Source organism: Lutra lutra, chromosome 3 (genome assembly GCF_902655055.1).
Source record: "Lutra lutra chromosome 3, mLutLut1.2, whole genome shotgun sequence".
Taxonomy (NCBI): domain Eukaryota; kingdom Metazoa; phylum Chordata; class Mammalia; order Carnivora; family Mustelidae; genus Lutra; species Lutra lutra.
Window position 1 is genome coordinate 45,937,179 of NC_062280.1, and position 23,342 is coordinate 45,960,520.

The 23,342-nt window shown below is 58.2% G+C and overlaps 1 protein-coding gene across 8 annotated transcripts in view; it reads right to left on the bottom strand.

The window, feature by feature from the left end:
* Positions 1-23,342, bottom strand: part of HDAC4 (histone deacetylase 4) — a 284,239-nt gene that overhangs the window by 41,295 nt on the left and 219,602 nt on the right. For 7 of the 8 annotated variants that reach the window (XM_047721543.1, XM_047721544.1, XM_047721545.1 and 4 more), the window contains 7 exons: positions 20,038-20,154; positions 19,756-19,954; positions 13,530-13,750; positions 10,010-10,267; positions 7,384-7,570; positions 4,259-4,392; positions 1,055-1,175 (listed from right to left, as the gene is read on the bottom strand). In XM_047721543.1, the coding sequence (XP_047577499.1) occupies positions 1,055-1,175; positions 4,259-4,392; positions 7,384-7,570; positions 10,010-10,267; positions 13,530-13,750; positions 19,756-19,954; positions 20,038-20,154 (1,237 nt within the window). The remainder of the gene's footprint in view (positions 1-1,054; positions 1,176-4,258; positions 4,393-7,383; positions 7,571-10,009; positions 10,268-13,529; positions 13,751-19,755; positions 19,955-20,037; positions 20,155-23,342) is intronic. The other variant, XM_047721541.1, reaches the window with a different exon arrangement.

The following is a 23,342-nucleotide window of genomic DNA, read 5'->3' on the forward strand; positions in this document are numbered from 1 at the left end:
GGGAGCCCAGCAGGGAGGGGAAGCGGGAGGTGGGCTGGTGCCTCACCCTGCTCTGTTCCTGACATCCATTCTGGCCAGGGAGCCCTTTGCCCTTTCTGTCCAGGGTGTGGGAGGGCATGCCTCTCAGGACCTCTGGCCCAGCCCCTGGTCTGACTGATCCCTACCCTCCAGTCTTGGCCCAGGGTCTCTGCGGTGGCCAACCCTAGCCATCTGAGTCTGGCCACCAGCTCCATGTTCTCCACGGACAAGGGCCACTGCCACTGTGTTGGGCAGCTCTGTGCTGATGGGATCTCCGGCACAGAGATGAGCTCCCTGGGGCAGTGCGCGGTGACAGAAGGAGTGAAAGAGGGAATGAACGAGTGAATGCACACCCGTGTGAAGGGGCCCATGCACATGGTGGGATCACCCCACACAGCTTGAGTGGAGCCCCCAGAGACACTGGAGAAGGACCGGCCCCCATGTACCTGCAGGTTCAAGGTGGCCGGGAGGTGGGGTGAGAAGTGCCAGGGAAGGGCCGTGAGTGGGTCGGGGTCTGTGCCAGGTGCCCAGGGGGCCTGGAGGCTCCCGACCTGCACTGCTGAGACTCCCGCCAACCGCCTGCAGCGGATGCCCGTCGGCAAGTCCCAGCTTCCAGGAGCCCCTGCCAGCCAGCACAGAGCCCCAGACCCTGCAGAGAGCCATCTCCAGGCTGGCCCTCTCCTCTCCCAGATCCAGGTTCACGGCAAGCCCAGAGCTCAAGTATCCCTCCCCACATTGGCCTCGGTTGCGATGCTGTTACAGGACGTTCTGCAAAACCACTGGTTCTCACCCTGCTTCCTAGAGCATGTGGCGGAGCTGGGCATGAAAGCAGCTGGCCCGGGTAAGGCTGCCACTGGGACCCTCCTCCAGCCCGCAGCTCGGTACCTGGTGTGGGCGCCTTGAGGAGGGCCGTCCCTGCCACCGCTGCGGCCACTACAGCTGCCACTGCCACCACCGGGGGCCACGGACGGGACCGGCGGGCACGGGGCTGGAAACACCACCTTGGGTGGTAAAGGTAAAGAAGGACTTGAAATACCTAGAAGTTTCTTACTGTCCAGTTTCTGCCTGTTGAGGGGGTTTGTGCCGTAGAGCAGGGTATGCGTCTCCGAGTGCACCGTCTGCAGCTCCTCCAGAGTGGCCTTCCGTCCGCGGATGCACTGTGGGGACAGACGAGAGTGGGTGTGCGCGTCCCCCCGCGCCTTTGGGGCCCACAGTCAGTGGAAAGCCCTTCCTGCGAGAACCGTCGCCCCAAAGGAAACTGCATCTGATACATACACGGGCGCAAAATTACTTGGTTCTTGCAAGATGAAAAGTAAACAGCACCCAACACACTGAAGAAATATTCTGAAGATGTTCTAGAGATTTACACTTTAATTATTACTTGGAAAAACAGATTTTGACAGATAATTCCAGCCCCCAACGCTTTCACCTTCCCTGTCTTCCAAATGATCAGGCATCAAATTGCCACTTTGCTTTCCAGCTGCTCGGGTCTGCTCTTTGATTGGGTGGGGGGCCTGCTGCACGTGGCAGGGGGCTGCTCTCTCCATGCCTGTGGGCACACAGCCAGGCCTGCATGCCCCCGAGTCCTGGGAACAAGCCCCTTGCTGCGATCCGCCCTGGGCCTGAAGTCAGTGAATTTAGCTCTTCATTTGTGTGTCTGTCCACATTTTCCCTTGCTTTGGGGAGGCCTCATGTCGAGGCCGCACAGTGATTTCCACATTTCCCCAGAAATTAACATAAAATCTATTGTTAGTTGGGCTCTGATTATTTAAACTTTTAAAGAGAAGGTGGTTTATGGCACAAGATTAAAGCTAACAGTTCACGCTGACGTGACTTTCTGAGAGCAACGGTCACATGGGAGTCGCCTACGTGACTGCGGAGGCCCTGCTGATGGTGGTCCAGGGGCTGCTCTTACTCCCTGCCACCTTGCGGAGGACCTGGAACTGCTCACGGGTGACAGCTTCCCAGGGGACGCCCGTGGACACAGGAGGGAAATGAGAGCAGAGGGAGAAGCTGTGGGGTGGCTGTGGCTGGGTGTCTGCCAGCCTGGCCTCCTGGCGTGGACAGGGCTGTGAGCTCCATGCTCTCCATGGCCACGCTGGGCCCAATGCAGCAGCACGGGGAGGGGAGCCAGGCCTGGGAGCTCCCACATCCAACCGCCAGGTCAAGGGGCACGGAGGCCTGGGCCTTCTCGAGGCCAGTCCTGCTAACCTCTCTGCGGTCAGGGCCAATTCCTGCCACCACGTCCAGCACCCAGGCCCTGTACTCGGCCACCTCGGGGCCCGCATGGGAGCCTCATGGTGGCAGGAACACCCCATTCCCTCAGGCAGAGTGAAGTGGGAGGCACACCCTGAGGTCAGTGTCCCCGCCAATCGAGGGCAGCTGGCTCTGCACCCCTGGGGTACCACAGGGAAGCTGCACGAGTCACCCAGGCCTCTTCCCCACCATCCTGCTGACTTAGGTCTGACCCCACATCCAGCAGACCCCTCTCCTCCTCAGTGTTCTGGTCTGTAGGTCCGAGGATCCCCCACAGCCCCTGGCCAGGGAGCGGGTGGCACTTCCCGCCTTGGGGGCCCAGGAGGGCAGAGGGATCCGAGGGTCTCATTCTCCCTAGGTGTGCTATTTCATTCTCTCAATCCTGTTCATGTCTGTTCTTCTGGACGGAGAAGCTCTCTGAGAGGCCCCTAGGCCAAGAGGACCCTTCTGGGAGGGGCCAGAGGGGAAAGAGCAGGTCATGGGCAGAGGGCAGGGAGGAGCTTTGAAGGCGGGGCAGGGCCCTGGGTTGGTTCTGGGTGGCACAAGGCACGGAGGACACCAGGGCATTGTAGATTTTCTCCTGGGGTGTCCGCCAGGGCAATGCTGCCCCCCAGTGGCGTAGCCTCTGGCCAGACCCCAGAGCAGGGGCCCTCCTCCACTCCTCGCCAGCTCCATGGGGTCCTGTCCGCCCCAGAGGGCATCGCAGGGCAGGATGGTGGACCCAGGTCCTAGGCCCCTGCCCCCTTCGAAAATCGCACATCACCATAGAACCTGTGAAGATGGGGTCATGGGAACCACAATGACTTAAATTACCCAGTATCTCAGCTTCTGTCTCCCACACGTGCCGGCTCGGGCCCTGGTCCAGGTGTTCCCTGGGGGTTTTAACCAGTGGGCGTGGACAGTGTTCACCAGCTGTGGGGCTCTAGCTTTCCTGGGTCACTGTGTGAGCCAGCCCATGTCAGCCCATGTCCCATCCCTGAGCCCACGTGAGGCGCACAGGGGAGGCCAGCCGCCGATGACTGGCAGAGCTTGTGGGAGGTGGGTACCGCCAGGCCCTTCCACAGAGAAGGGCTTGTCCTGGAACCTGGGGCCCCCACTCTTCAAGCACATGCTACAGGCAGGGCCTGCTGTCTATGGAGTGCGGTGTGCCTCATGACAGCCGTGCCGCCAGCCAAGAGCTGTTAGGTCGCTCTGTGGAAACGCTGCCCTGTCCCCCAGGATCAAGGGACCTCAGAACGCTGCTCAGGGCAGGGGTCCTCCTGCCTTCTCAAGCTGGGGTGCCACTGCAGCCAAATGCAGGGCCGAGTGAGTTCCAGACCTCAGCCTTCCTTGTGCCGAAGGTGGTGGTGCCACCATTGCCGGACCACAGGGAGATGGAGGACTAGCCAGAACCTTCTCACCGGGCTCAGAGGGTGCTATGTGCACAGGCTGACGTCCAGCCACACTCTGCTTCCCTCACTGCCTGCCGCCGTGGAGGGCCATGACTTTTAGAGAAGCCCTCAGCGGCCCGAGGCTCTTCCTACGTCCTCCAAGCAGCTTTTGGAAATAGGGAAGGGAATATTCCATGAAAGCCCACAGGACAGACTTCCCATGGGCCTCCAGATGTTGCCCTTGTGTCAGAGGTCTGCCAACAGCAGGGCCTGCACCCCAGGCACCAAAGGGGAGCACGGCCAAGAAAGGGTTACTCCAGGGACTCGACCAGAAGGAAGACCAGTCACCGTGGGATTCAGAAAGTAGGCAAGGGCAGAAACAGCTAACAGCATATGGAAGGGGGCAGGAGGATAGGAGGCAAGAGGACAGTGGAGCAAGAGGACAGCGGGACAGGAGGATGGGGGCGGCAGGACAGAGGCTGGGAAGAGGGGAGCTGGGCATGTAAGCTAACAGCCCTGGGCTCTGCGGGTCCCCCCGCACGTGCCCAACATCGTGGTGGCTGTGTGGCCTGCTCCAGCCCAGAGCCCCACAGGCCTGCAGGGGCCAGGCTTACCTCACATTTGCCCCGGAGGCCCGTCTCCTGCAGCCGAGACCAGATGCTCTGGATCCTCCCAGCGTGCTCAGGGTGGCTGGTGGTGCTTCCGCATGCACACTGGTGCTTCAGCATCAGCGTGTCGTACACGAGGCCTGCAGCGAGCGGACAACGCGGCAGCCACGGTCAGAGTGGCTGGCAGGGGTCCTTGGCTGCCACCCACCTGCCCCCAGACAGCGGCCCAGTGGGACAAACCACTACGTCCCTAGGAGTGACAGAGCGGCCTTTGGTGCACTAGGACCACTTGTCAGAAAACTCCCAGTTCCCAAGCGGAGCTCCCGGGAACGGAAGGAGATGCAGTCGGCTGCTCATGGCATGTGCCCAGAGGTCCCCGGGTCGGGGGAGCAAGTCAAGAAGAAAGACGTGAAAAGACACCCCACACCACTCCCTGTGCCCTCAGCTGTGGGGCGCTCATGGGGCAGGACAGTGTTGTCTTCCAAAACTCAGCTTTTAGTCCCAGATCCCAGTCCCTCTTGTCAGGGAACAGCCTCTCTATGAAGCCGTGTGCTGGGCTGAGTCCTATCTGAGCTTCTGGGGCTCAGAAGAAAGCAAGACTCGGTTCCTACCCTGAGAACCTTCTGGAGTGGCTGTGACAGCGTGAGCACACATACAGACAGGCAAACACCAGGGTATTCAAAGTCAGCACAGAGAGGATGTCACCAAGTCCAGGAACTTGCAGCGTCCTTGGGGACAGGGCAGAGCTGCAATGCCCGCTGGTGCCCCTTGGGGAGATATGGCAACTGGGTCACCCTTGGGGGGTAACCGTGGCTGGGCTCTGCTGTGCAGGAAATGGAGACTGTGTGTCTGGAGGCGAGGCTGGAGGAAGGGGGAAGGGCAGGCGGGGGCCATGCACACCCCTACAGCTCCCCCTAGGACACACCCATGTCCTATGCCCCTCTAGCAGTGAGGGAAGTGACAGTGGGGCCCACAGGGCATTTGCCAGGAGGGGTGTCCATTGCCCCTGCTGTGGCACTGTTTGCAGTCCCCTTACACATGCTCCCTGAGGGCCAGGCGGGTCTCCGTGAGCGGGCATCTGTGCCAGCACCTGCTCTTTCTGGCCCACAGAGGTGGGGATGCTGTGTGAGCGCTGTCGCCAGACCCACCATGTCAGAGGTTGGGGATGGGAGTGCCATCACTGACCACAGGGGAGTGGAGCTAAGGCCACGCTGGATGCCTGGTCTGAGGGGGCATCAGTCCCAGTACCATGCCCTCAGTCCCCAGGTGCTGGGGGAATTCTGGGTATATCAGCAAAATGCAGTGGGGCAGGGTGGACATGTGGTAAAAGAGGTAGGTGGTCAGGGGAGGCTCCTAGGACCCAAATGCAGAAACTTACCACCAGTGCATGGAATTGTGTGCAAGACACGTACGCACAACAGGCTGTGTTCAGTGGTTCGTAATGGCAATATATACCTATCTCTGCGCATACGCACGTGTATACAGAGCACATGTGCACACGCGCTTAAGCAACCCAGATGCCGGTCAGTGCAACGAACACGGCATCGTCACGTGGCTGGAACTTCCCAGGTGACAGCATGTCTCTCCCGCGATGGACGGGACCCTGGGGACGAGTCTGCAGAGCTAGGGTACAGCAGAGCCAGCCAGGACACCCTGCGGGACGCAAGGCAGCTATGATGACGAGCTGCGTCCGGGTGCACGGATACCCCAGGACGGGGCGACCCCAGGACAGGGTGCAGGAGACTAACAAAAAGCACACGAGGACCACTGAGCCCTGTCTGCGTGAAATAAATGACATCTGTGTCCAGTTGTCCATCTGGCTGTGCAGAGAAACAAATCTGGAAGATTTAAACCAGACTATTACCATAGACTACCTCTGTAGGATTAGGGGCAACGGTCAATTTCTACATATTTTCATCCCGTTTGTTCTCTTTATAAGGAACTCATACTGTTTTATATATTTGTTAAAAAGTAACAATGCAGATGAGCCAAGACAGTACATCAGCAGAAGGGGAGTCCCCTGGCCGGGTCCCCTTGGGCAGCATGCAAGCACGAGGGCCCCTGGGGGCCTTCTTGGACCCCATGGTGGGCACATTTTATGTGGCACTTTTCTGCTGTGCCCACAGCAACAGGGATCTCTCTCAGGGACGTGTCTACCTCAGGTCTCCTGATTCTACCTGTGACCCTCTGCAGCTTCCTGGTGTTCTTTCTGGAAAGCCCTGGTTTAATTTCTGGTTAATTACAAATGACGATTTTCTCTTTTAACAGCTAGCGGAGAGAACTTATCTGGACACCACGTTACGGTGGGCAGAAAAATAGGATATCTTGTACTTTGTCCTGTTACAGGGCTGCCGAAGAAGGAGGAAACCATTCTGTGTTTAGAGCACTTTTCCTCCTCTGTCTCTGGCAGGAAGTATGAGCCGAGAACCATATGCAGAGCGTCCTGCTGGCCTCTGTCCCGGGCCCGCCATGGCTGGGCTGCGGGGACCACCTGACTCAGAGCGGGAAGCCTCAGACCCACCTACACAATTCTGGTCCCTGACTGCAGGGGTGTCACTCTGTAGGCAGGTTCCTCAGGGCTCCTACAGGGGTGGGGCAGGGAGGGCACGGCCACCCGGAAGGCAAGAGCCTGGGGGCAACTGGGCCATCCTCACACCATGTGGCCTCACCCACACAGGCTACCTGGGCCACGTGGGCAAGACCCTTGCATGGAGGTTTGGTTCACAGAGCAGCTGAGGAGAGAGGACACGCTCACCGTCCCCGCTGCACACAGACGGGAAGCCACACAGCCTGCCGGCCACGCTGGCCCGCCGGAGGGCGGTCTCTGGAGGAAAAGGATTCTCTAGCAAAGGGAAAGTGGGCTTTGGTGCCCAAGAGAGACCACAGCATCATGGGGAGGATAAGTGGGAAGGGCGCCTCAGTGACTGACACAGATGGTCCCCCAGCCAGGGGTCAGGCCAGGCGAGGGCACAGGTGGCTAGCTCTCGGACCCACGCAACCCCTAGCCTCTGGATGGCGCAGCCCCAGAGTGGGCTCCCTCATCCGCTCCCGCTGTGAGCCAGTGTCACCCATGGGTGCCAGCTGGCCAGTCAGACGGGGTCGCCCCGACCCCACACCCTCTGTGCACATACCTGTGGTGAACCTCGGCTTGGCAGGGGGCTCCTGCACAGACATGGGGAAGGTGGCTGACGCCGGGGAGGACTGCGCCCGGGACAGAGGCCGGTGGCCGCCGAAGGACACGGGGATGCCAGCGGCCTCCATGGATGCCTGGTAGTTCCTCAGCTGGTGGATCCGCTGCTGCTCCAGGAGGAGGGCTTGCTAGGGGCAGAGGAGACACGGGTGTTGGTGGCTTCCAGGAAACCTCCCACCTACCAGCTGCAGAGCTATGTGGTCCCTTCCTACAAACCACATGCCCGTTTGTTCACTGGCATGTGGCATGCGGCTCAAAGCACGTCAGGGCGGCTGGTCGGGATGGGCTGCCTGCTACCCACGGAGAGTCCCCCGCCTACAAGCAGCCCTCCTGGGCCAGTCTGCTGCTGTCTTGCTTCAGACCAAGAGGACCCGATCTGCATGCCTGAAACGCACGTGAGGAGCACATGGTGGTATAGAAACGCTGACTCTTCCATTTGGCGCCACGGTCTGCTCCCTGGCCTCTCCCCACCCCACAGCCCCCCACTCCAGGGCAGAAAGACTGCAGATGCAGCAAAGAAATGTCTCGCTCAGGTTCCAGATGCCGGGGCCCTGCTGGCCGGTTTTGCGGCCAGGGAGGGGGTGGGCGCGCTGCTCAGAGGAGGTGGGGACCCAGATGGGACAATCCCCAGGATGTTAGCTGCTTTTCAGCTAAAATAACCAGGGGAAAAGGACGTGAATTCAGAAAATAGTTTTTTTGCGAAAAACTCTTTTTCATGAAAATTGTGCTTCTATGGGAAGAGCACAATACCACAGGGACCTAAAATAAGCAGTTTGGAAACTAAGGGAGCTCGGGTGTGAAGAGGCAGGTTGGCGCTCAGAGCAGGGACGGCCTCCCTCGAGTGTGGCCGGCGGGAGCCACCATGAGCTCGCACGGCTCTTCTCTGCCCTGGCCACAGGCCAGTGGGGAAACATAGGGGGATCCAGAAGGGGTGTGGAGGAGTGGGAAGTGCTGGGTGGGGCCCGGGCCCCCCCACCGAGGCGTGCATCCCTGTGAGGGGCAGAGGGGAGCCTGCCCAGAAGGGCCCCAAGGCAGCAGGGGCCGGGCTTGCAGGGAAGACCTCCCCGGAACGGTGAAGGCACTGCGGGTAGCAGCCTAGGTGCCAGGGAAGGCACAGTTCCTCCACGAACCTGGCCTTCGTTTCCATAAACAGATCTTGTCCTTTTGCAAGACAACAGGGCCCATGGCCTCTGCGTGAGCAGCAGCACAGCAGTTGCACAGGAAGGAATCCTCTCATCCCTGCTGCCCTATATTCCTGCCTTCAGGAAGCGGAGTCGGGGCAGAGCAGAGAGGGAGTGAGTGGATCCAGCTGCCCGAAACCGCCTTCCCGTGCTTCTGCCGATTGAAGCCATGACTGCAGGGCTCACACCCACCGCCACAGGCACCAGACTCTGCCTGACAGCGCCTCTCCCCGACACCTGGTTTCCAAAGCATCAGCGGTCTTGGCTTGTGCTTACAAGGACCACCAAGTTCCTAATAGGGAGCTCTGCTCGTGATTTTTCAAAGAATACAGAAAGTAGGTGTCTCTACTCACTGTCTTGGGGTTATAGCAAAATAACACTTTTTCTCTAAACAAATGCCAATCACTTTATCATCTGTAAAACACCAGCCCTGAATGTTCACTTAAGGCTGTTCCAATATCCTACAAGTATCCTGATAATGCACTGAATTCCACGTAGGCGCTCAGCAAGGCCCGCACACCACCCCGGGAGCAAAGCCCCACATGGGTAGGCTCCCAGGATGGCCAGCTGGGCTCAGAAAAGCATAGTCAACACTGGCTGCCTGCAACACCCCGCTCTGGGCCGCGGGAGCTACTATACCCATACACAGCTCTGCTCCTGAATGAACGTTATAATCAAATCCTGTGTCCTGGGTACCCTGGCTCTTGGGCCCTGCTGGCCAAGAACAAGCAGTCTCTCTGGGGCTTCCGGCTCCCTGGCTGTCTGTCTGAGTGTCCTGCAGACATGGCAGTTTTACTTTCCATTAAATTGATAAATCATTCATCAGATTTATTCATCAGTCTCTTGTGAGTTTGGTTAATATGTATCAGTGCCTGGGACTAGGTGTCTTGTCACTGTTTTTTCGATCTATAAAGTTGGTCAGTACTGCCCTTGGGCCCCCAAAGACCTTGCCTACCTTTTTGATCAATTGAGAAATCAATCTACCTCCTACCACCTTTGATGATTACGCAGATCCTACTAACAGTCGGATTTATGTGAACCTACAGTTTTTACATCTGAAAGAAAGCAATCTCTAGGGACTCTGGGGCTGGCATTTGGCTGGGTTACAGGTGCACGGATAGCCATAGTGGACAGAGGGCCAGTAACTCCCAGTATTGCTAACGTCAAATAGACTTCGAACCGCAGCCGCGTCCTATACCACCCAGGGCTGGATGGGCGAGGACCCGGCCAGGCAGGAATGGGGGGCTCTGCAGCATTCACAGACTGCCAGCCACAGGGCGCTGGCCCTCAGGGGACATGGACCACTGTCTGAGGGCCTGTCCTGACCCTGTGTCCTGCCCCTGTCTGTCCTCTCCCACCTGGCCTGGCCTCAACCAGCACGGTCACCTGTCTGAAGAGCAGCTCCTGCTCCGTGGGTTGGCGCTGGCCAGACTCCGAGTCCCGCGGGGGCTCCGCCTCCTCCTCGTCACTCTCGATGGGCTCCTGCTTCACCTGTACCCCAGCCAGCGCGTGCGGCTCCTTCTGCCCTGACAGCCGGTCCAGGTAGGGCTCCTCCAGGAGGGCCTGGTGCTCACGAAGCTCCTCCTCGGTCTCCTCGGGGTGGCTCTCGGGCTGCCGAGCCGGCTCGCTCTGTTTGGGGATCATCTACAAGGCAGAGGGAAGGGAGGAGGGCGACAGGGATGAAGAGCCAGTAGAGGGGCATCACAAGGTCCAGATCTCAGAGCAAAGGGACAGATGACCCCGGGGGGATGCTGCAAACCCCGAGCTAAGGCCCACAGCCTGGGCACTGAGGGAGTCTGCCCCATCCGGGGAAGGACAGCCCTGCGCTTGCTGCACATCTGTGAAGGAGGGGGCGGGTGGAAGATGTTGGGCCGGGCTGTGCTGCCCTGTGGAGGGTGGGAGCAGCTGAGCACCTGCAGGCTTGGGGGAGGGGCCATGCAGCAGCCTGCACAGTCTGTGGGTCTGGTCCCAGGGCAGGCGTGGGGGAACAGGGTGCCGTGGCCACTGGAGGAGACCCTGCGTGGAGGTCACCAGGCCTTCTGCTGACCCAGTGGAGGGCTCGCTGGGGCCTCGGACCTGAGCCAGCAGAGGCGCCCTCCCCCAAACAAGGAAATCATGGCCATGGGAGCTTATCGGATACACTTTGTGGTGGCAGGTGCCAAGCTGTGCACATGTGAGTCCCGTCAGGAGCTACACAAATGTGGCTGATGGCTTGTGACCCACCAGCCACGCTGTGAGTTGCCCCAGGATGCGGAGGGGCTTACTCCCATTGGATCCCTCCTGGTGGGGTCCGGGGAGGGCGCTGGTGGCACCGGCACCCTCTTGGAAGCTTGGGACTGGGAGGACTGTCTGCCCCATCCCCATGGCATCAGCTCATCAGCAAAGGAGGCAAACAGGCGGATTTCTCCGTGGGGATGGAGCTGGCTGCCATTGACCTCAGCTCGCCTTCTGCTTCTTCCAGGAGCAATGCCGGGTGGGATTAGAGCCGAATGTGTCAAAGTCCCAGATGGTTCTGTTTAATGCCCTGTGGTGCCCACTCCTTCTTCTTGTGTGTTTTGTGTGTCAGCCTGGGCTGGGAGTGTGGGTCCCTCCCTGCGGCCCCAGGAGGGTGCTGCAAGATGGTGAAAGCTCAGAGGCGGGGGAGCAGGTGGAGCAGGAACAGGGACCTGCGTGCTCCCAGGGCGAGCGTCGCCGGCTCCCTCTCTGGCCTTCTCAACTTCCTCAGAAGATGAGGGCATCTGAGCAGCGACCTCCAGGTCCCTCCAGAGGACTTGGGATGCTCTGGGCTTCCATGAGTGCCAGCTCGGCCCTGTGAAGCGTTTCCGGAGCCAGGAAGTGCTGGCCCCACTGTCCTGGGAAGCGCTGAGCAGGAGCAGGGGCACCTGAGTGGCCACCGTCTCCCTGGAGCTCGGTGCCTATCCCGAGGTGTGGAGAAGCTCCAAGGGGGGCCTTGGCCTCCAGGTGGTGGTACAGAGGGAGTCAGGGAGGGTCGACGCCACAGTAGCGGCCTCCTGTGATGCCGAGTGCACGTTCCACCACCGGCCATGGCCACAGAGGTTCTGGCTCCACCGCCATGCAGCCTCCTTGGGACATGGCCACAGGCAGAGGCCTCCCTGTGCCTGCGAAATGCGGTTCTGCATCCGCCAGCCAGGTCCCGGGCTCGTTGCTCTGCAGAGTTGGTTCGGGAGTGAGGCTCCTGCAGGCAAACGCAGCCGCAAACCGGACACACAAACCAGCTCGCTGTCCTCCTTTGGACCTTTGGCGCCCCTTTTACCGATGATGTGCGGACAAATGCAGGTCCTCAAGGCCAGACTGCAGTTGGGGCCAGTACAGGAGCTCATTGGACATGCTGGCGGTCCGCCCACCCAAACACAGGGGCCTGAGGTCTCGGGTTCATGGCCTGGCTGCTGCAGGACTCCAGCACTGCGTGGCGCTCCGCAACTGGGGCAGGAACTGCGTGTTCAGTGAACCCTCGGTCCTGCAGGGGCACGGACGCTGGCAAGTGCTCTTTTCCAGCAGGAAGAGGAAAGCCTGTCTGCCGCAGCACAGTTCCCACCCCACTCGACTCAGACCCGCTCGGGGGCATGTCTAGACATGGAGGCATCCCTGCCACTTCCCAGCTGTAAGCTCCGCCCACCCGGTGGGGGCACGCATTCTCCAGAAAGTTCCTTCGCCTGGCAAACCTTTATTAAACACCATGGCACATCAGGCCCCAGGCACTAAACAACCAACGCTGGCCCATGGCTGAGGGGCTCCAGCCAGCAAGCACAGCCAGCTCGAGCGTCCATCCTTCCTGCTCATAGAGGTTCCCGGCTCCACAGCAGGGTTCCCTCAGCCGGGGACTGTGGGAAAACCGAAGTGGCTGTGTTCGAAGGCTGGGGCTGGACTGAAGGCTGAGGTCCCCAGTGCACCCTCAGCAGGCTGGGAGGGTGGGTGGCCTCAGAGCTGCCAGGAGCTGGGTGCTCCCACCATCGGGCCGGGGGGAGCCCCTCAGGGACAGCAAGCCCCGGCATAGGGCAGACACACCCGTGCTCAACAGCACGAGATAACATCACTGGCTCCCGGAGATCCCAGGAGAATGTTGCACAAACACTGCAATCACCTGCTGTTCCCTCTCATAATCAATCACGTAACAGAATCTGGGGAGATCACCCAGTTTCTAAATCATTCTTTCCAAGAACTCACCAGGAATGAAGAGGTGTTTTCTGTCTTCCTAAAACCTCCCATCCCATCAGTCAGATCAAATTAAGAAGCCAAAGCCATGCTAGGAAGACGGACGTGAATTGCCTTTGACGCTGGGATGAACAGACAGTCCCCGTCTTGCCCACAGGAGGCAAGTGCCTCTGCCATCCCCATGAGGGCCGTGTGTGGTGGCCCCCTGCTCCCAACAGGTTTTGCACTCTCTGCCTGGGGGCCATGGACACTCTGGGCATCTGGCCATTCAGGACCCCGGTGCCGGGGTTGGGGGGGCCGTCTCCTCATGTGTGTCCCTGTGACCCTGTCGTGGGGACCCTCAGGCCAGAGCTGGGCTGCTGCTGGCCCCCACCTTCAGGGAGTGCAGCCCAACTTCGGGTTTTAATCACCAGTGTGTTTAAACATAACAACCTGCGGCAGCTCCCTGCTAACAAGCAGCTGTGGGAGGGGCTTTCGGGACCACGCAGGTGCGCACACCTCTGAAGGCCGTCCTGCACGCTATCCCCTCTGAGGGTGAAGTCCCACGGGGTGGGCAGGTGCAGGTGCGGGGGGACTTGGACAAGGTGCTCTTGGGGCTCCGGGCGGTGGACAGCTGGGGGCTCCCTGTGGGGGTCTGCTCACGGAAGGGGAGGGTCCTCCAGGAAGTCAGGAGGACATGCTGAGCCAGGCCCCCGCCCAGCGGCCCCCTCCAGCCCTGCGCCTGCAGACCCACCTTATTCATGTGCAGCTGCTGCTGGAAGTGCTGCTTGTGCTTCTCCAGGAACTGCTGGTGCTGCTGCTGGATCACCAGGTGCTGCAGGGCCGGCGCATTCTGGGGCAGTGGGGCCGACTGCGTGCGCCCCAGTGGGCGGTGCTGCCGCAGCTTGTGCACAGACGGGGACACGCGCTCTGCACCCACCAGCGGCTGTGCGTGCAGGGGCAGTGCACCCAGGCCTGAAAGACACCAGTGGGAAGGTGACACAGGTGGAGAGGTGGCAGGGCATAGGGGAAGGTCCTCTGCTCCACCCCAGAGCCCCGGGCACACACCGCCAGAAGCCGGGAGTGCGGGCCACTGGGAGGTGGCCGTCCCTTGACACCCAGGCCCCTGCCATAAGTGGGCATCCAAGGGACAGGCTCCGGCATGGTGGGCCCGCCCACGAGGGGCCCCACGACAGCCCTCCGGGAGCCCTGGGCCCTGGGAACGCTGGTGTCGGTCTGAGCAGCACCGCAGGCAGCTGGAGAGGTTCGGGCCACGCTGAGAACAGTGGCGGAGGTTCCGGTGGCCTGGAATGTTCCAGAAGGCTGTGGACATGGCTCTTCCCTAAGTGACCCAGAAACTAAGTTGTAAGGGAATGAAATGTCTTTAGGATCAAATCTTTAAGGGTCTCTTCAAAGGGTGACCTGATGCACAAGGGGGACAGTCATGCTTATACAAATCCCACTACGTCCGGTCAAGGTCAACACCTTTCTCCAAGTGTTCTGCCGGCCTGCATGCCTTCGCGCTGCTTCACCAACCCATGCCTGGACTGCGTGCTTAAGAACCCGAACTGATACACAATCCTGTTCTAATCTGTATTTGAGTCTTATTTTAAAATGCAACCTCTTTGGGGGACTCAGGATGCCAAACGCTTCCTCTTCTGTAAGCTTTTCGTACGTCTGGGTTTTTACTTTTGCAAACTGGGCGTTTAGGCACCTTACCGCTTTTCTAATAAACCCTTGCCCTAATTTTCTAATAAACCCAAACCCTACCTGATTGCCCACTGCCTGAAAGCCTCAGATGGATGGACACAGGCTCAGACTGAGGAGGACCCAGGTCACAGGCGTCTGCCTGGGAGGGATGGCATGTGCCCGAGCACAGCAGCAGCCGGGCTCCCTGAGAGCATGGCCCCAGGAGCCTCCTGAGGTGTCCCCAACAGGCGGGTGCTCCTGCCCGTGTCCCCCCCTCGGGGGCTCCAAAGACCCCCCAGGAGCACTACAGTCTTGGTCTTCCCCTTATCCCGTCACGGCTGTGGCGATTTCTAAATGCTGTACGCAGATAGAAAGCACACCCAGAGAAAAGACCCAGCCCTCACAAAGCTGTCCCTCACTAGCTGTTCGAGACGTTTGTCAACTTTGTCCCCTAAACCGCCATCACCTTCTGTCCGGTCCACTGTTTTCTGAAAAGAGAAGTCACCATGAATTTCATTATCTGCTCAGCTACTAAAATTACAGTTAGTAATACAAAAGATCGACTCATTCCCTGTCAAGTTTTCTAGAAAAGCTTAAAAAAAAAAAAAGAAAAGAAAAGCATCCCTTTAAAACAGTGTTTTGGAATTCTTCCCATTGATGGAGGTGTCCTGAGCAGCAATGTGAGGAAGTCTGCCACACAGGGCTGCACTGACGGGATCGGAGGCAACGCGGCCCTGAGCAGGTCTCCCTTGGACACGCAGCTCCCTGAGCAGATGGCCCTTAGGCCTCCGTGCACACCAGGAAGGAAGGTGAAGTCGTGAGGGGGCAGCAGAGCCGTGCCTGGCTATTGGGTGGCTGGCCCCATGCCCCCCAGAGAAGCTTCCCTGGACTCTAGGGCAGGGACCCAGTTCCCCAGAAACTGAGCATCCAGGGCTGATCACCGAGCAGGAATGAGCTGCTCTAGTGGCCCAGCATGAGTGTGAGCCCGGCTTCTGGTGCTTGTTGCCCTTCTCAACGGGTACAGGTTCCTCCTTCATGCAGGGTGGCTCTGAGGACACGGGCCACTGTCCCCACAGGGACACGGCAGATGGTGGGAGGACCCCAGTCCGTATTTCACTACGGGCCTCCTGGGGTGTAAAACCCCACAGCCATCCCCCCAGGGACGGGTCACAGTGCAGAAAACGGAATGCCCAACCTACTGGCCAGGTGACTTCCAGTTGGCCCTTCAGGTCATTTGCAAGGGTTTCTGATGACAAACCATTATCTGGCTTTTGGTATACATCCTAAAAGACTTTAGCATCAAACCACGCTACACTGAGATCAAATTCTGTCCTAGGCAACCCAGCCGTCGGCCAAGGCCTGTGTTGTGCTGAGTGCTGTGCAGGGGCAGAGCCTGACCCGTGGCTCCTGGACCCTCTCTGGGCAGGGAGGCCGGGCTGCCTGGGGCCTTTTCCTGAGCACCTGGCCAGCTGGGAGGCTGAACCAAGGCTCTGTTCTCTTCCCACCCACAGCACGGGCGGAAGTTCCTCTGTGAGAGGACTCACTTAGCATCACAGATCTCTGCTCCTTCCAGCGGGACCGGGAGGGTGGCCAACACCCCTGAAAGTTGCAAGCTGGACCACGTGATCCTAAGGACAATGTTAACTCCTGGCACTGAGCCAGCCATCCAGGTTTCGAGATGTGCTATGCATAGCACTAACTGGTGAGTTCACAAACAAAGGCACCACATAGATACCCCCAAAGATATGGGGGTGAAGAGTCAGGCTGCTCTGATGTTTTGGACCCAGTTCTGAAGTGCTGGCCTTTGTACTATGGAGATCGGGTTAAGTAGATGAACTCACACTGGACGAGTGACTCATGTGGCCTGGGTCCTTAGAAACCCATCTGATGCGTCCCTAGCCCTACACACCACAGTGAAACTCTTTAAAACCCTTCGAAGGGGGGCACCTGGGTGACTCAGTGGGTTAAACCTCTGCCTTCGGCTCAGGTCATGATCTCAGGGTCCTGGAATCAAGCCCCACATCGGGGTCTCTGCTCGGCAGGGAGCCTGCTTCCCTTTTGCTCTCTGCCTGCCGCTCTGCCTACTTGTGATCTCTCTCTGTCAAATAAATAAATAAAATCTTTAAAAAAAAAAAAAAAAGAAAAAAAAAACCCTCCGAAGGACAGTAAGGCAGGCGAGACTTGGGTCTAACTCGTGGTTTGCAGTTCGGGCCACACGTGAGCTTCACAGGAGCACTGCAAGAAAAGCCGTGTGTGGCAGGGCCTGCCTGGACCGTTCGGCCTTGCCGGAGCTTCTGGGGGCCTGGCCGGAGCCAGGGATCGCTGGTTAGGTCCCAGGTGTAGCAGTGCCCACGGCCAGTTGTGCTTAAGCCCCTCCTGGGATTCATGGTTTTCAGGAAAAATGAGGAACACGGGGGGCATGTGATCACCACTGCGGAGACCGGCAGAGCCCCTATGCTTGGAAGGATGACCACAGGTGAAGGCTGCCTGTCTGCCCCATACCAGGCTGGGGCGGGCCCCGTGAGTGACCAGAGGCTAGAACGATGCCACACCTGGCAGGTGAAACATCTGTTCCCTCCACTGGCCTTCCTCCCCCCACTCCCCTAACACTCCCATGCAAGGTCTTGGCAATCCTTCCTCCTCCAGGAAGCTTTCCTTTCTTCCTTGATGCCCACCCTGAGCGCCCTGTCCGGACCTCAGCTCTCCGGGCCCATGGGGTCCATCTCCCTGGCACCTGGCCCAGAGGAAATGCTGGGCTGAAGATCTGTGCCCTGGCCACACAAGGACCACATAGGGTGGGCTGTCTGGACAACAGGAGCGTACAGTGCTCAGCAGATAGGGTTTCCTCCTTGGGACGGTGGTTCCATCTCTCCCCCAGCCTTGGGGAGTCAGAGGCCCAGCCTCCGGGAGTGCTCCGGGGAGCACTGCTCTTCTCAGAAGATTTAAGCAAACTGCTCCAGCCGTGCTGGGGCAGTGGGAAGCAAGGAGGCGAGGGCCACTTGGGGGACCTGCTCCGGAAGGGATGTGGCCCTGTGACCTGCACCTTGTCACCCCCCCTAGACCCGGGCCAGCCTCTTCTCCCCTAGGGCCTCTGCTTCCACCCTTTATGCGATGGAGCTGCTCTAGCTCAGACTTTCTGTCTATCATGATTATCTGCAAGGACTCATGGAAACTCGGGTCTGCTGGCTGGTGGCCCTCGGAAACCCCGACTTCCCCTGGCTTCGACCCCAGAGCCGTTGGCTGCAGGCCATCAAGCCCGAGCAGGTGCCGGGAGTGGGCCGGCCACGCCGTAGAAGCATAGCGCCTGCCGTGCGGGAGGGAGGTGAGCAGGAGATGAGCAACGTCAAAGCCATGTGGAGGCGGGAGCTTCTGCAGCCGTGGGCAGAGCACAGGGGAGGGAGGCCACGCCAGACGGGAGTGGGGATGGGGACTGGGGTCCAGCTGGCCTGGGGGCCAGGCCCAGTGAGAAGGGTGGCCCTGGTTAGTGAAGAGGGAGCCCATATAGCTGCGAACCATGCAGTGGGCCCATGGGCACCAGGCCTCTGCTCCTGGCCAGCGCTGCCCAACAGGCCCCTCTGTGTGGACACAGACCCTTCACATGCACTGGCTCAACAACCACCAGCCACCTGGGCACCCGCTACGCCCCATGTGGGACCAGAAAACTGAATGTTCGCTTCACTTCTGGGCCTTAACTTCCATTTTCAACGTCAATGGCCATGTGGGGCCAGCGCTCCTGCCCAGGACGGCTCTGCTTGGGGTGGCGAGGCCTGCCCAGGCCTTGAGGGGCAGGATGCCAGGTCAGGAGGCATGCTCCCACTGAGACCTAAGTCAGGGCCCTGTTCCCAGGGAGGGGATAGGGAAGGAGCCACAAGAACTGGGGTGGACCAATAGGGTGGCCTGCGGGAGGTGAGGGAGACAGCAAGGTTAAAGGTTAGAAGTGCCAAACCCAAAAGTAACCACAACAGTGAATGTCTAAGGGCACCATGGCAGGTGCTGTCCTGCGGAAAATATGCCTCACTGAGCCCTCAAGAAATTCCAAGGGCAGGTTACTTGTGTTATCCCCCTTTCATGTATGGGGAAACTGAGTCATGGCACATGGGAAGACTTCCCAAGGTCACTGAGCTGGGAGAAGGGGAGATGAAGGAGCCTGTGTTCCTGGCCATGACCCTGCCTCCAGCACCTCCAGCCAGGGTCCCTGGAACTGGGAGGGGCCTGTGGATTTGGGGGCAGGGTGGACAGGGAGCCGGCCAGGGTCTGGGCAGTCATGCCCCAGCCTCACTGCTGCAGGCAGGCCGTGGGCAACTGCCGTCACAGACAGGGCCATGAACCGCACACAGAGGACAGATCCAGCAACGCGGTCAACCACAAAGGAGTCAAGTTCAGCAAATTTACCGGCGAGGTGAGGTCCCATAAGGAAAGACTACTTCCTGGAAAGCTGTGGGGCACGGCGTTAGGAAAGCTCTTTAATGGTGGGGGAAGGGCAGACCCTCCTGTGATGAGATGAGCAAGGGACCGGGACCATGAGGACAGTCAGGTGTCACCTACGTGTTACTAAATGACAAGAGACAGAAATTCAGGCGTCCTCACTGCTCAGGCCCTTGACGCTGAGAGTCACAGGGACTCAGATGTAACTTCAGATCAGAACCCGAGACCCCTGCGCTCACGACCTGTTTTCTTAAAGTTAAGGAGATGTGTGGTGAGGCTTATGCTCCCCCACAAGCTGTAGACCCCTCAACTCTGAAGAGGATGGTGACCCCAGTGCTAGCACCAGGGAAACAGACAGACACATGGACACCAAGGAACACTAGTGGAAGATGGAGCTCGCCATCTGCAGACACACCTGAGGGCAGGATATGGCCCCTCGAGTCCAGACCGGCCCCATGACTCTCAACAAGGTGACCAGAACGGGCCCTGTGTGCCCACAGGTTGGGACCTGGTGATGCACTTATTAGCACCTGCATTTTCCACCCAAGTATCAGGGAGTGTGAAGGGGGCGGTTCTGAGAGTCTTCAATTCTAATTCTGAATAAATTATCAGATTTCCAGGAAGCCAAGCATGAAGGGCCCCCCCACCCCTGCTCACCTGTGCTGAGGGGCGTCCATGTGGACCCCGTGCTCACCTGTGATGAGGGGTGTCTGCACAGCCCGGGCTCCCATGCTCACCTGTGATGAGGGGCGTCTGCACAGCCCAGGCCCCCCTGTTTACCTGTGACAAGGGGCATCTGCATGGCCTGGGCCCCCCTGCTCACCTGTGACGAGGGGCGTCCGCACAGCCCGGGACCCCGTGCTCACCTGTGACGAGGGGCGTCTGCGTGGGTGGCTGCTCCAGCAGGACCATGTGTTGTAGGAGGGGGTTGTGTGTGGCCCCGCCGTCGCGCTCCAGGGGTGCCGTGCTCAGGTAGGGGGTGAGGTGGGTGCCAGGGAAGAGGGAGATCCGCTGCTGGAGGGCTGGGAGAGCAAGTCGCTCGGCTTCCTGCTGGCCGGCCGCCCCCTGGAGAGGCACAAGCATGACGCCCGGGCCGAGGCCCTGGGACAGCGGCCCCACACCGCGCACACCTGCGGACGCCTACTCACAGCGGATGGGCCGGTGGCAGGCAGTCCCAGAGTGATGTTGGGCAAGGACGGTGACGTGTAGAGGGGGAGTGGGGCCACGGAGCCTTCTCGAGTCACGAGTCTGTGCGCCAAGCCGGTCTGGAGACAGAACACATGAAGGCCGTTACACGCGGTCTGTCCCCAGTAAGCGTGGGCAGCATATGCCACAGGAAATCACAACAGAAAACACGTCGGGGCAGACCCTGCTGAACTCCCAGATACTGCAGTACACACGTACTTACCAGGTTCTAGCATGCAGGCGGGCATGACATTTTAAAGCAGGCCACAAACGTAGATTCACAGCCCATTAGACTCCTGTTTTTATCCATACTGCTAATTCATCATAAACTATCAAGAAAACCTAAGATAGTGTATTTTAAACTATATCCTTGGTTGGGAAGGTCTCTTCAAACACAATGTCAGAGACAGAAACCCAAAAAAAAAAAAAAAAATTGATTAAAAATATCCTTCACAAAAAAGGCAAGTAACAGTCACTGTAATGCCGGCCACACATCGGGCAGAGAAAGCTCATATGTAAAGAACTCACAGATCAAATAATAATGAACAATGAGAAAATCGCACGGAAAGGCAAATGACAAAGAGCTGATATTAAGGGAAAAAGAAGCTCATGAAAAAATACTCAACATCATTAGTGATCTAAAACATATTTAAAACCTTATTAAGCCAGCAAAGATATGACAACTGAGAATACTCTTTTGGCCCCAAGGAACAGAAGGGCATTGATCAGTGCGTTATAAGTTGGCGCACTCTTTCTGTAGGAAAATTTGGCAATCCATGTCAAAAGCCTTAAAAATGTATCTAAGTTTCGATCCTGAAACTCCACTCTTAGGATGGACTCCTACGAAATGATGCTGGTCCAGGGATGGTCCCAGGAAGGTATGGCTGAGGCACACAGAGGCAGAGGGCTGAGTGTCCTGCAAAGCGTGCAAGGCTGAACAGACGAAGGTACACAGGGAAACACCTCCCCGACTGGCTGGCATCTCAATGACGTCTTGTTAAGTTAGAAAAACAAGTTGTAGAATTGTATACTTTTTCAAAAGCAGACAGACAGGGAGGACCAGGACAGAAAGACAGTCAGGAAAAGGTTAGCAGGAGCATTCACCAAGGATCTGAATTATTGCATCCTCTTTTTCCTTTTAGAATGATATTCTCTGCTACAAAGGACGCTGTTTTATTCACCCCAACATCCTCCCAGAGCAGAGTCAATGTGCTGAGCTGAGGGGCAGCGAGAACAAGTGCATGGTGTTGCCACAGGCTGGCTGGGAGGGTTTGCAGATGGAGTCTGCATCACGGAAAACGGACTGATGCACAGCCGACCAGTCTTCTCTTAGTTCCCCTCGCACTGTGGTGTGTCACCGAAGAGGAGACGCACACTGATGCCTTCAAATTTCATATCCAAGAAAAAATTATGAGCTAAAAGTTATCACCAAGTTGCTGTAGACAGCAGGGGTGGACTGACTGCTGGCCTGGCTTGCAAGCGGCTTCTTCATCCCATCGGGGGTCGGAGAGAGCTGGGGTTCCCCTCGGAGATGCTGTGGGCCTGGTCCCAGAACAGTGCGTGGACGTTAGTCCTGCAAATGGACTGGTTTCCCAGTGCACGTAAAAGTTCCGTGGGTATTATACTCTAGTCTGTTAATGCAGTATTCGTGCAACAGCATTAAGTCTTTTTGAACGTACACACCCTTGCTGAAGAACACTTCATTGCTAAAAAATGCTACCCGTCATCTGAGCTCTCAGCGAGTTGTAGTCCTTTTGCCGGAAGAGGGTCGCACTGCGATGTCCATGGCCACTGACGGATCAGGGTGGTGGCTGCTGATGGCTGGGGCAGCTGTGGCAGGTTCCTAAAGTAAGACAATGATTTGCCCATTAACTGACTTCCTTTCTCCATTTCTCTGTCGCACGTGATGCTGTTTGATGGCATTTCACCCGCAGGAGAACTTCCTGCAGCCGCTTTAGTGCCTAAACGAACATCATATCCTAAACCCTCTGGTGTCTCTTCAACGGTCTTCACGGCATCGTCACCAGGACTAGATTCCGACTCGGGAAACCCCTTTCTTTGCTCGGCCCCAGGAAGTGACGCCTCCTCCCTCAGATCTGATCACAAGATTGCCGCGATTCGGCCCATCTGCAGGATCCACTTGGAATTCCAGTTCTCCTGCTGTTTGCAGGACGTCTGCAGTGACGTCCTCCACGGAAGGCCTGAAACTTCGATTTGTTAAAAAAAAAAAAAAAAAAAGAAAGAAAGAAAGAAAGAAAGAAAAGACAACATCTGCAAAGCAAGATAAAGGGGCATGTGCTGATCCTCCGGCCCCCCAGGAGCCCTGACGCTGCTGCTGAACACAGCCCTGCTGTAGTGTCGTTCGGAAACACGATCTTTGTTCGAATCCCATGAGGTGAAAGCAGGAAGGAGAGTGTTCTTCGTGCTGGGGCACCGGGTATGTGCTGTCCTACACGTGGCTCACGGGGAAGCTGTGCGGGCCTGACCCAGCCACCACCCTGGGAAGTGCCTTCCCTCGGCAGAAGCACTTTTTGCCACAAGTGAAAGAGTATTAATCAGCTCGGCTCCTGAGAAAATGGCTCCGATTGCCATGGAAGGCACGGCCCCACGGGATTGCAATTATCCAGGAACAAAATAAGCAGACCTCCTAATGTCTGCAAAGTTATCATTTCCTCTTTATAATCCCTCTATTTTTTTACCTTATTTATTTTTAGAAAGAACGCCACCTTCTGAGAATGACTGGGGATGCTGACTGCCCACATGGGCCGAGCGGGCCGTCTCCATCTGCCCTATGCCAGGCTTATCACCTCCCGAGTTCCGCACAAAGTGGGGGTATGGCTATGCACCCCGCACTGCACTGGCCTTCCGAGCTGGAGGGAGCGGCTGTCTCTGGGCCTGGGGAGGCTATTTCTTCTGTGTAAATGGGGCTGTGGCAGGGCAGCGGTGATGGGGGGTGTGCAGGGCAGAGGTGGGGTGGGGTGTGTAGGGCCGCGGTGGGGTGGGGAGGCGCGCAGGGCCAGCGGGGCCGCCCGGTGCCCAAGGAGGCTTCATGAGGCCTGCACGTTCTCAGGAGTGGTCAGGTTCTCACAAACCCTGAACCCACAGAGGTCGTCCTGGTGGGACGAGACGGTCGGGAGACCACCCTGCCGACTGCAGGGACAATCTGATGCAAAGAAGAGCAACGGCCTTTTCACTTTTCTTGTCAATCCTTTCACATCTGTAATTTGTAGCAGCTTTGTTGACATTCACATGTGACTTGTAAAACTTG